The 12,886-nt window shown below is 42.0% G+C and overlaps 2 protein-coding genes across 13 annotated transcripts in view; one reads left to right on the top strand and one right to left on the bottom strand.

Annotated features, from left to right (window-relative positions):
- Positions 1-132: 132 nt before the first annotated feature.
- nsun6 (NOP2/Sun RNA methyltransferase 6) lies at positions 133-7,210 on the top strand. Of its 3 annotated transcripts, none has more exons than XM_082545550.1 (12): positions 133-219; positions 525-624; positions 1,596-1,751; positions 1,873-1,967; positions 2,217-2,323; positions 2,509-2,662; positions 3,040-3,121; positions 3,576-3,695; positions 4,162-4,306; positions 4,388-4,533; positions 5,983-6,108; positions 6,185-7,210. In XM_082545550.1, exons 2-12 carry the CDS (start codon positions 550-552, stop codon positions 6,362-6,364), a joined length of 1,386 nt encoding a protein of 461 aa, XP_082401676.1. In that variant the 5' UTR covers positions 133-219; positions 525-549; the 3' UTR covers positions 6,365-7,210. The 3 variants fall into 3 exon arrangements, with proteins under 3 accessions (XP_082401676.1, XP_082401674.1, XP_082401675.1); XM_082545548.1 differs by having other exon boundaries at positions 1,870-1,967; XM_082545549.1 differs by lacking the exon at positions 133-219 and adding an exon at positions 227-418 and having other exon boundaries at positions 1,870-1,967.
- Positions 7,211-8,699: 1,489 nt separating this feature from the next.
- The window catches only part of cacnb2a (calcium channel, voltage-dependent, beta 2a), a 72,550-nt gene continuing 68,363 nt past the window's right edge, over positions 8,700-12,886 (bottom strand). For all 10 annotated transcript variants that reach the window (XM_082547664.1, XM_082547668.1, XM_082547666.1 and 7 more), the window contains one exon: positions 8,700-12,081. In XM_082547664.1, coding sequence (XP_082403790.1) covers positions 11,344-12,081 — 738 coding nt within the window. In that variant the 3' untranslated portion in view covers positions 8,700-11,343. The remainder of the gene's footprint in view (positions 12,082-12,886) is intronic.

Genomic DNA, 12,886 nt, shown 5'->3' with positions numbered 1-12,886 from the left:
ATTTATTCTTGAGCATATTCTTCGCACAATTTTTTGTTTCTTTTTATTTAGAATTTATTTAGATTTTTTTTAAATATATCTATTCTGTTTAATTAAAGAGAAAAATCAATAAAAAAAATTAAAAAGAAAGACAATTTGTGTCACGTGGCCTATGATGTATGCGGAAGTACTTGCAAGAAGAATGCCAAAACAATCCGGTGGACTCCACGCTGCACAGAAGTGAGTAACGAAATACAATTAAAAGCACATTTACAATGAAATCAGACCTGGAGCGGAAAGAGAATTTAACAGTCAATGTATTAAATAAATTTTAAGAAGCGGACTTGTTGAATGTTACAGAGTCGTTTAAGTGATACGATCTTTCATATACTTGGAGAAATTGCCTGATCTAGCGATAACATTTTGGTCTGTACAACAGGTATCGCTGAATTGTTGGCCTCTTTAGGTTTCCACATTAATCCAGTGGCGGTGATAATTAAGATGTCCATCTGACACGTGTTGCTTTCCTGCTTTCCTTTCCACAGTCTGAAGCCTTGTTAAACAGAGGAAATGTCGATTTTCCCACGAATTTCCCTGAAGCCTGAAGTGACTGAATATCTTAAGAGTGTCTTCTTAAACAAGGAGGTAAGAAGACTTCACATGCACTTCTTGGGATCGCTGTCTTCCCTTTCAAATGAAAAGATAACTCACTGAGGGAGTAGTTAGGATGCTACAAGTCGTCATTTATCGGCGTGTGCTTTCATTTAGCTGTTGCAGTATATTTTCTGCAAATCTCTCTCCGCATAACAGTCACGAAAACCATTTGAGAGTTACAAAACGGTTACATGTGACTTTCTAACAAGAAATATTAAGTAATCTTTAACAGAAGTCCTGCTCCCTTAAACACTGATGGGTTCTCTCGTTCATTTGTTTTTTACAAATCATTCATATTACATTTCTGTTGTATGCAGTCAGGCATTGAAAGAGCTCAGGAAACATTCTGGATACTGATTCTGAAAAACTAGTTAATTTATTCATTACTTCTAGGCTGGACTATTGTAATTCATTGTTACTGGGTTGATCTGAAAGCTCCCTAAAAGTCTCCTGGCACAACAAAGAAGCATCATATTACTCCTATGTTGGCATCTCTTCATTGGCTCCCTGTTAAATCCAGAAAATGAATTTAAAGTCCTTTTCCTCACATACAAAGCCTTTAATAATCAGGTGCCGTCATCTCTTAAAGATCTCATAGTAACTTATTATCCTAACGGAGCTCTTCATTCTCAGACTGCGGGCTTACTTGGGGTTTCTAAAAGTAGAATGGGAGGCAGAACCTTCAGCCATCAGGCCCCCTTCCTGTGGAACCAGCTTCCAGTTTGGGTTCAGGGAATAGACACCCTCTGTGCTTTTAATATAGTTAAAGTATAGAGGTAGTTAGGGTTGGATCAGGTGACCCTGTCATTAGATTTTTGTCTATGCTCTTAGTCTGTATTTTGCAGAAAAGCACTTTATAAGTACCAGTCTGTTTACCATCTACAAACAGTTCTTTTGTGTTACTTCATCAACATAAAGGCACACTGTATGCTTTTTATTACCTAACCCTTCTATTTTATTAGGTTTTAACGGCGGTGGGTCATCAGGAGGCAGAGCATCGTTTCCACAAGCTGCTCTCATGTCTGTCTCACCCACCTTCATACACCTGCGTACGAGCCAGCACCCATCTCGCCCCCCTTGAGGAGATCAGGCAGCAGCTGGCAGAAGAGCTGAGGAAGGTGAGTCTCTGTCTGGTAACAGAATGTAGAGGGCGTAAGAAAACCCACACAATGGGCTTCGGTATTTGGTTGCAGTGTGTTGGAGTCATGCTTATTTAGTTTGTCATTGTTTTTCTAGCAGCTGATGTGCAGCTCGTCAGCAGAGGAAGTCTCTGTGCAGATTCTGCCACACCCACGAATTGCAGATGTGCTGATCCTTCCTGTTGAAGGTCCGAGGTATGCGAGGAATGCTTCAGATAACTCTTAATCTGCTCTGTAGAGGTCGCACTCAGCACCACTTGGGCCTCTGAGGTTCTCCAACATCCAAGTGGAACAGCAACAACACAGGAAATATTTCTGATAACAAAGGAACAACAAACACACCCTCAGATAGCTGCCAACAAACTGTCAGTCAAAGAGAAGAACGGCATTTTTGTGCGTGTATCCTCTGTAACCGTGTGATCGTTCTTTGTCCTGTACTCTCAGACCTGTGAAGCAGCTCGGCTCAGAGGTGGTGGTGGGCGCTCAGTGTGGCGGCGCCGTACTGAGAGGCGCTCACGTCTTCGCCCCGGGGATCCTCGGCAGCCCCAAATGTAAGACTTAAAAACAGTAGAAGTGAAGTGAGGCTGTGAATACTTAGAGCAGTGGTGTCTTTGTTTTCTTCACCTGCTCTGTGATTTGGAAGCACGTTTTACTTTTTGCCAAAGTATCTTCATTTGTTCCAAGTGTTGATTATCTTCCTTAAACCGAACCGTGTGCTGTTTTGTTTTCTTGTTAGACATGAAGGCGGGGGATTTGGTGTCCGTCTTCTCTGACCTGGAGGGCAAGTGCACCCGAGGAGCCACCAGCTTCCAGGGGAAAAAGGTATTTGTGGGTAATGGAGTAGCCGAAATGGACCGCTCCACTATCTTCTGCACAGATGAGCCTGCCAGGTAAGTAAACACTGTCTTTTTTAATTCCATATTCAGACCGTTCCACAGTTTCACTCCATGAGCAGAAACACAAAAGCTTTTTCTAGTACGGACCTTCCCTGTTTTGAAGTTAGAAAAACCCCTTAAATTATAACTTTCTTCTTTCAAAATAAACATACTCTGAATATTACCTGGCAGTTCTTTATTTTTTGCTTTGAATAGGATTTGTTTTAAATAATTTATGGTCTCTAAAGACCTCTTGTATGTTTTGAAATGCTATGTTGAAAATCCCTTGCTCTTTTTTAAAAGCACCTTGGACAATGTGGATAGAAACTTTAAATTTACTCTTCATCTTAGAAACGTGTTAGCTGATTAGTTGTCGTCTTTTTTTCTTTCAGAGGTATCGGTATCCGAATGGTGGAGCCGCTTTACAGAAGTCCGTCCTTTGATGGTGTTTTACCTAGCCTAGCGTTCCTGCAGGTATTTTTTATTAGAGCCGCAGTGAGCTAAAGTCGGTGTAATAAACTAGAACCGCATTGGACCTTTATTAAAGTGGACCTATAATTCTGATTTCCAAAATAATCCGTATTTTCTGTTATAACTGGCTTTGTTGTAGCCCCTCAATTTATCCTATGGCTCAGATAAACTGTCCTGTATTGTTCTGGAACAGCTGCACCTTGCAAACAGATGGTTTGAGCAGCAGGTGGATCAGGAGTCTGATAGGATATCCGCTCTTTATGACATCATACTGATCCAAGAATTTAAAAAACTGCCTAAAACATTCCTACAGAATGACAGACAATGTAGAATAACGTATTAGGTCCATTTTAAAAAGAGCAGCAGTGAGGTTTCAGTCTGAATCAACCAGGAACTGTATTGTATACATGTTATGTCCACATCACTGCCCATACTGAAGCGAATCCATGTTGCGCAGAACCTCCCGTCTGTGGTTGTGGGACACGTGCTCGGACCTCGCCCTGGGGAGCGCATCCTGGATATGTGCGCTGCGCCTGGAGGGAAGACCTGCCACATTGCTGCGCTCATGGGAGATCAGGTTCTTGTGTCCAGATGCGATCATAATTAATATTCAGAGTATTTTTGTTTTTTTTAATGCAGTGATTTGACTGGTCCATGTGGATGGTATGTTGCCCATGAACTAGAATGAATTTGACACCAGTGATTTAGATCTAGGTCTCAAGCAACACTTTACATTAACTGTTAACATAGAAAATGATCCAAGTGGAATTTAAGTACATTTAAGGTCAGCATCTGTACCCCACCAAAGGGGCCCACCACCACCCCACTGGGAGGCTGGTCTGTGTCCAGCCTGGAGGAGAGGGCGGACAACAACACGTTCATCTTTGTGTAATAAAATTAGTGATCAGATTGTGTCCTTGTTAGCATTTACTTGATTTAACTAAAACGTCTCCTGAGATAAAATCAAGCAGTCTAGGATTGTAATTTGTGAAATTTCCTTCCTTTTTAAGTTGTTTCTAATATATTTTTTTCCTCCGACACAGGGAGAGGTCGTAGCCTTGGACAGGATCCGGAATAAGATCGACCGCATTCGTCAAAATGCACAAATGTTGCATTTGCAAAGCGTGAAGGCGCACTGCTTTAACAGCACTCTGTCTGTGAGCAGTGACCCAGTACAGGAAACTGAAGGTACAGTCCAGAGTTTATCTATGATGTAAATCTCCGGGGTTCATAATAAATAGGTAGCAGCTCAGTGTCTGTGTTTCCCAGGACCTCCGTTCCCTCCGGAGAGTTTCGACCGGGTTCTGCTCGATGCTCCCTGCAGTGGCCTCGGACAGAGACCCAACATGGGCAGCACCTGGAGCCTCAAAGAGATCTGCTCCTACCAGCCACTGCAGCGCAAGTTATTTCATGCTGTAGGTTTTACTTCACACACATAAACCACGTTTTATCATCTTAACATCACAGCAGTACTAGCGTTCTTTAACCTGCAGGTGGCAGCATTGGATAGAAATTCCACTGCAGCTTGATCACAGCTCAGATTTACTTGTTTAACGTCACTGTGAGGTTTGAAGCTCACTTCTCAGGCTTATGTGCAGTTTTACAAGTCTGTTCAAAAGTGCGCAGAGAAAGCAAACTGTCATTTCAAATTTCTGCGAATAACCTTTCGAGACCTGATCATTTTCTGTGATTTCGATTTAAAAAGTTCAATTGAATTCAATTTTATTTATGTAGCACCAAATCACAATAACAGTCGTCTCAAGGTGCTTTATATTGTAAGGTAAAGACCCAACACTGATACAGAGAACACAGCGAAAACCCCAACAATCACTTACATGGAAACCAGCGCAGAGGACATGCTTCGTTAGAGCTTCATCAGTGTTTCCTATTCCTATTTTATTTACCATTAGAACACAGAAACCACATCAAATATTTAGAAAATGAAGATGAAGCATTTTAAGAAAAATATGAGGTCACTTTGAATTTGATGGCAGCAGCATGTCTCAAAAAAGTTGGAGGAGGCCGTGTTTACCGCTGTGTGGCATCCCCTCTTCTTGTAGCAGCAGCCTATAAACATCTGGGAAGTGAGGAGAGCAGCTGCTGGAATTTTGGGAAAAGAATGTTGCCCCATTCTCGTCTGATATAGGATTCTAGCTGCTCAACAGTCCTGGATCTTCGTTGTCGTATTTTGTGTTTCATCATGTGCCAAGTATTTATAGCTGGTGAAAGGTGCAGGCCACTTCACTAGTCAGAGAATCTTCTACTATGAAGCCGTGCTGTTGGAATAGATGCAGTGTGCAGTTTAACAATGTTTTGCTGAAATTTGCAAGGCCTTCCCTGAAAAAGACGGTTTGGAGCAAAATACCTGCATATATCTTTCACCACTGATGTGGCCTTTCCACGTGTGCAAGCTGCCAATTCACTAATGCACCACTACACCAAGAAAGGCAGTCTTTTGAACTGAATGCACACCCAGAATGTGATAAATGATGAGTATTAGAGATAATAGATCTGGTGTGTTTTCCCTTCAGTGACCATAACAGGCAATACTTTTGGAAGCAAATGTTAAAAAGCTGTGAAGATGAATCTTTAATACTTTAAATTTGGGCCTTTTAAACACGACAGTCTGTGGGAATTTCCACAGTTTTGGAGCTAGCCTCAAGTGGCCACAAGAGGATCTGTAATTTATTTGGTACTTAATTTTAAACCCTGGAGGTTACCTCTAAAAAAGAGCAGCAAAAAATGAACTGAAACCAAATAGTTTTGGTCCAGTGCTTCTAAAACTCACTAAAAAGTTAATAAAACCACGATTACACCGACTATAAAGCGAGTACATGAATACGTAGCTATCTGTGTCTCTGCAGGCGGTGCGGCTGCTGAAGAAAGGTGGTGTTTTGGTGTACAGCACCTGCACAGTGACTCTAGCAGAGAATGAGGAGCAGGTAGCTTGGGCCCTTGACACCTTCCCCTGCTTCTCACTTGTGCCACAGGTAAAGCACTTGAGCCACATGGACGTGACTGCAAATGTAAAAATCACAAAGTGAAACCTTTTTTTTTGTTTTTCAGGAGCCCCACATCGGTGCTGAAGGCATGCCTGGAGCCGGCCTTCCACCTGAGCAGCTGCGCCTCCTCCAGAGGTTCAGTCCCGAGCTGAGCTGGGAGCAGACGGAAATTACAGCCCCGCTCCCCTGCAGAGCCGACAGCGACACTATCGGCTTCTTTATCGCTAAGTTCCTGAAAAACTAACCCGAGGGCTCGCGCTCTCGCACGGGGCTCATATGAGACAGCAAAACGGGAACAATAGTGTTTATATTACGACACTCTGTGTGCTTTGACGGGCCAGTGTTGACAAAGAGCTCCCTGCGCTGTTTACAGCATCTGCCTCTTAACAGCTGCTCTCTAAAACCGTGGGCCATATAGGGATAAGCTTTATAAACACCAGGGGAGGGTTGGATGGAAGAGGGTGGTGGTTGGGGGGCACGTGGCGACGGAGTCTGGATGAGTAACGGCAAATGCAGCAGAAGCAGCGCTACGGTTGCTATAACAACAGTGACGACACAGCTGCCATGGTGACGGATTCGCTGGAGAATGGATCAGGAAGTAGGTGTAGAAAGAGGCCATGAGAGGAATTAACAATTTAGTGTCTTTGCAGCGCTGGAGACGACTGGGACATTTAATTAGGACTTCTGGAGCCTGCAGGAAAGAGGAGACGCATGTGTTTGGCTCAGTCTCTGCATTCATCAGAAGGAAATGTTGCTCAGTTTTTCAGAATAAGAGCACATTTAAAGGGAGGCTGTTTCTGTTTTTGGAAGTGGTTAAGAGTAAAGATGTGAGAGGAAAAAGAGATGTTATTAAAATGATGACTTCCAGGATATTTAGACCTTTTTTTAATTTGTTTTTTACTAATAAAATAAGAGTTAATTTAGATAATTCCTTAAAAACAAGATGCCAAAATAGTCCAGAGGTTTTTTCATGATGGTAGAGTTTACTCCTAGAAGACCTTTGCATATGATCTCAAACCATTTGTCAATTGTTGTCTAAATTCCTTTTAACTAATTGTATTTAGCAGAGATTAAAAAGAATTTTAGCTAATTTTTTTTCCTTTTTCTCTTTTGTTATTTATTCCTTTTTATGCAAGCAAAACACAAATCGTCTTATATTTGAACATTTAGTCAACACATCCCAGACAAACGTCACGCACTGACATTCAAAAAAATACCGCCACCCCTCATTTCTTTATATTTTGCTAGAAAAACAGGTGCATAGAATATTACTATACAGGACAAAAAACTGCTAAAGAGCTTGATAGCCCAAAAATAGATAATTTTCTGGGCTTCAGAGCTCTTCTTTGGATGTTTGCTGCTTGTGTTTCATTCTCTGTAAGATCATCCCAAACTGCTTCATTGATGTTGAGGTCTGGGCCATGACTGATAGTGTTCCATTGTGTCTTTTATCCAGGTATTTTTTTTATTGCATTGGTAATAATTTGGATGCATTGCTCAATCAGACCTGTTACCACTGATTTTAAGCTAAGTTCTTGCATAACTTGGCATACCTCAAATTAAATGTTCTCCCTGTTTGCTTTCCTAATCATTGGCTTCTTGACAGCCATCGATTGTTTTTGCCTAAATATACAATTTAGTTGCTTCTTTTCTCTGTTGTATGTTGTACAACACTGGCTCGTCTCTTCAGTTAGGTGCCTTTTGTGCTTAAATTACTAATTAAAATGGTTTGTTAGACAGAAAAGGCTTAAAACGTTACAGAAACATCTGGCACTTTTTCATATTCATTAGAATATTTGGGGTCTAGATATTTGGTGCGATGAAAATCGACATTCAATGGCATCTTATTTCTCTGTGTGATCTTATGATCTTCAATTTTTCAAAGCTTTCTGATGTTCCCATAATGAAAGGCTTGGTAAAATAATTGATTCTCCACTTCCACTTCATATCTGCTCACACACATTATAGTGTGTTACATATTGCTACATGTTCACACGTGCTTATGGTTGCCAAATATAGGAACTAATTTATTCAGTGCAAATTTAAAATAGATGTCCAATAAATCCGCAGCCTGTGTGCAATTTATAGATCCGTGCCAGCAGTGCACCGACATCTGTCCCGTTCTTCTGACACGCAGTATTTTGAGGACCTTCACTATGACCTCAGCTCAATCCCCTTTCCTGGGAATAACATCAGACTCTTATCAGTCCACGCACACATCTGTCTGCGCTGCACTTCACCTCCCTGCATCTAAGCTGCATGTGAGTGCGGACTCGCTGCACCACTGAAGATTTGTTTTTCCCCGATTTCACATTAAAATTCAAGATCAAATATGCCTCATCTCCGAGTTTGTCTGTTATGAAGGCAGCTGTGAGTGTGTGTCGAGGCAGCTTCCTATATTAGAATCATCCCCTCAGCATTGTCATTCATGTCGGGGTTGTCATGACAACTCAGGAGGCAGGCCGGTGAGTCTACCTCAATTTTTTAGTGGAGCTTCAGATGACTATTTATAGACGCACCGTTTCCCTCCTCTGTCTGGGTCTTCTGCTGACACAAACATCAAAACGGTCTCCCACTGCGTCAGTCGTTTGTTTCCAACTTTATTCTTCGTATTTATGCAATATGTACACATGTACACTGTTATAAAATCTGTAGTGCTACCAATGTAGCATAGAAATGGACGAGTTTTTATAATTACAATTATCAGGCAAAAAAAACATTTAAAAAAAAGGTGAGGAGATGGTGTGTAAACAGAGGGCCAGAGTGCACGGACTCAAAGATCAACTAAAGTCTATTCAGGTTTTGATGATGTTGTTGACTCAGGCATATAGAGCAGGTAAAATATCCCCAAATCCATTAACCAGATCCTGTATTTTAATCAGAAGAGTGAAAAGAGGGCAAAAACTTAAAGGCAATATTTATCTGGTAAACACTTGGAATTATTTTTGTTTCTTTGGAATTTCAGAAATACCCACACTGAACAACAAATCCTAAAATTAGCATTGTTTGTACTAAGGAATCAAAGTAGGACTTAAATGGAATTCGTTAGAAAAGGGGTCAGGATTAATCCAAGATGAATCATCAGGACCTACGATTTGGTGGGAATGTTATATCAAATCCCTTTCACTTGAAACCAATGTGAAAAAGCCTGTTCCAATGTTATAAAATGTTTCTGGACCCATACAAAGAACAGTACTGCATGTGTTGAGAGGAAGTTACTGGAGAACTCTTTGTCTGTCTTGTAAGGCAAGACTAAGGTGCGCCTGCAAGAAGGCATGAATATGTTAAAACGTAACATCTAAAACCCGTGGAATCAAAAAAAGAAACTAAGCAGTAAGTGATGAACATAAAACGAGCAGTTTGACACTTTGGGAAATACGCTGTTAGAGTTAGAGCGATACCACTCTCATATACGAATCCCCCTCCCCCAGTAATGCCACAACCTGTTATTTGTAGGGTTTGTACAGATTTCACCAACACAAAATGGTAATTGTTGAGCTTTTAGAGGTGCTGGTAGGTGGTTTTTACCTTCAGAGAAACTGTTCACATGAGCTCTTTCCTCCTGTTTATTTGTGCTAAGCTAACCTGCTGTTGGCTCTACATTCCTACAGATATGAGAGTGGTATCAAGTTTTTCACCTGCTAAAAATCAATGCAGTCTGATATAACAGTGCTGCATTTATGAAGAGTATAGTATTCAGTTATTTTTTAAATCAAACAGTCATTGATTCAACTTTATGATTATTCTCAAATCTGTGATTTATACTTACTAAAGTGCTGAAAGCTGTTAAGCTTCTTAGAGATGCTACGCTTGGCTGATCCCTTACTCACAGTGGGTAGGTTTGGTAGAGTTTTTACACTGGATTTTCTTCTTGACACAACCCCAAAAGGGATTTGTGTCTGCCGTTTTGTCCAGTCTACCAATCAAAGTTGTCTCCTTGTGGACCCCTTGACCACTTCAAGAACTGCTGCTATTTTAAGTGTATTTCAGACTATTTGTAGTAGGACATTTATAGATGGTACAGGCCACCATTCAGGTCCTCTCCCCACAAATGCGTGCCTCAGAACATTCGTAAAACAGTCTGGTCCTGGTGGATAAACTGACAACTATGTGAATCTTGAAAATATGAAGACAAAAACGAGCATGGTCCTGACCTAAAGCACTGTCACTGGGGTTGGACTCTGTTTGGTTGCTTGGTTGTAGCCTGAAAGCTAATTATCACGATGAGTTACAATCATGATAAACCTTAAAGCTGATCTGTTTAAAACAGAAGCTCTTTTGAGGTTTGTGGTTAAATCAGCACAAATGTGCAAGGTCTCAAGTGACCTAAAACTAAAAACAGGAGCAGCTCTGAAAGCAGTCCAGAGGTGTACAAGCAGACTACTTAGAAAATGAGTAGTTTCTATAGTTTTCAATGTAATTATGGGAAGTGTTATGGCTAACACAGAGAGACAGACAACCATTCGCGCGCACATTAACACTAATGGGTAATTTGGATTAATCAGTTAACCTATCCCCACAAACTGCATGTCTTTGGACTGTGGGAGGAAGCTGGAGTACCTGGAGGAAATCCACGCAAACACGGGGAGAACATGCAAACTCCACACAGAAAGACCCTGGCCTGATGGTGGAATTGAGCTCAGGACCTTCTTGCTGTGCGGCAACAGTTCTAACCACTGTGCCACCGTGCTGCCCTACACTCATTAGGTGTACATAATAAACTGGCAACTATGTAGGCAAGTGTTATTTCCCAAAGTGTCAAACTATTCTGCAACTACAACATCAAAGTATGATGGCTGGTCAACCCTCGCAGTAGTCTGAAGGAACAAATTATTCAAGTGGTAGCAAGCAATACAACTTAATAATAATAATAATAATATTAGAAACAATAAAAATTATAATGCTAATCACAGAAAGCACAGCTCAGTACAGAAAAAATTCTGCTTTTGTGTCATGCTTTATCAAACACAGGTTTAAAATATGCATATTTGAGAATATTCATGCATATCCACACATAAACAACGTCTATGCATAGATACACACATACATATATTCATATATTTATATTTGTATCTATGTAATCAAAATCCTGCCATTGAAAAAGATGCAACAGCATTTACAAAGAAGTGTACATAAATAGGATGCTGTGGTTTTTCAGGGTATAGCAGCACGATGGGAGGACAGAACAGAGTCCAGGAGGGCCTTGGGAGGGGTTCTGGTCTGTCACTGGTGGATGTATGAGTCTCTGGCCCATTCCCCTGCCTCACCCCTCTTTTTTGGAGCTACCTCCCCTTCTCTGTCCCTCTCTCTGTCCCGGTCGTAGTAGTGATGGTGGTGGTCGCGTGCTGGCCGGTGGTGGTGGTGAGAGCGCTGCTTGTTCCGCTCATTGTGGTCCTGTTCGCGCTCTTTGGAGCGCTGGTGTCCCGTGCTGTGACCGGCCTCGTCCGCCCCACTGCGGTGATGGTGGTGGTGGTGATGGTGGTTGTGGTCCCGGTGGGGCAGTGGCTCGTAATGCTGTTGCTGCTGGGGATGCCCCTCCCCTTGATCCTCATCGTCCTCCTCTTCCTGCTGAAGACGCTGAGTGCGCGGCTCAGTACAAGCCGAGTCCTTGCTCTCTCGACTTTCTCGGCTCTCCCTGCTCTCGGGGGTCTCAGAGTCCAAAGTCTCTTGCCGGGAGAGGCCCTTGGCTTTACTGCTGTGATGGTGGTGGTGGTGATGGTGGTTGTGGTGTTCAGTCCTGGTAGAAGATGACCGGTGGTGGACGTGTTGGGATCTCCTGGATGACTCTGTCCTAAGAGGCCTCTCCTCCTCGTTGCCCTCCTCCTCCCCCTCTGCGTCAGCATCGCCCTGGTCCAGGCTCTGGTGGTGGTGATGATGGTGGTGACGGTGATGGTGGTGCTGGTAATCCTCTCTGGAGCCTTTCCCCTCCACTTTATCTCCCTTCTGCTCTGTACTGTTTCCCTGAGATTAGCGACACACATCAGTCAGTACGATGACACATACAAAACCAGAAAACATCACAGCAAGCACACGCAAACTAAAAATCACACCACCCCAGTTGTTTCACCAAAATTCACACAGAACTACAAAGAAGAAGATGTCACACTTGAACACACACGCTTTCTCGTCAAATCCATTCACGGCCGACTCTGACCCAGGAGTAAGAACTCAAAAAAAGCAAGGCGTGCTCCTCGGCTTCAGCTTTCATCACTCGACCTCGCCGCACTTACCACACTAGCAAATACAAGCTCACTCCTGCTCCTCATCAATATCAGCGTTTTCTTCGCTCTCAGTCTTACATTGTGATGGCAGTGGATAGAGAAAGGGCAGATAAGGGGATTATGCAGCATTTACAGATGACTGAAACTGCCCATAACGGTGAGGGTTGTTATAAAATATATTAAACAAAAACAATGGTTTAGAGCTGAGCTGAAAAGGAACTACATTAGAAAAGGAACTATTAAAAGTAAAATAAATGATTTCATGTTAAATACTAAAGTCCAGCTCTCTGTCTACGTCCAAACTGTCTCTAAACTGTTTTTATTCTATTGAGTTTTACATGTTTTGTGGTAGTTAAACTTCAGGGGTCTCCTGTATCATCAGCATCAGCCACGATTAATCAAATGAACGTGATAACAGCATTGTTTTAACCTGTTAATATGAATTTTGTTCCCATCTCTTGAAGCGTGTTTTGTCTCTGCTAACTCTTTTCTTGCTGTCAGCTCCTGTTCGTCCTTTTATATTTGATGTTTTCTCTGATCTAGTT

Source organism: Aulonocara stuartgranti, assembly GCF_965226115.1.
Source record: "Aulonocara stuartgranti genome assembly, chromosome: 9".
Taxonomy (NCBI): domain Eukaryota; kingdom Metazoa; phylum Chordata; class Actinopteri; order Cichliformes; family Cichlidae; genus Aulonocara; species Aulonocara stuartgranti.
Note: the sequence above shows the minus strand (reverse complement) of the source record. Positions and strands in the feature narration are given on the sequence as shown.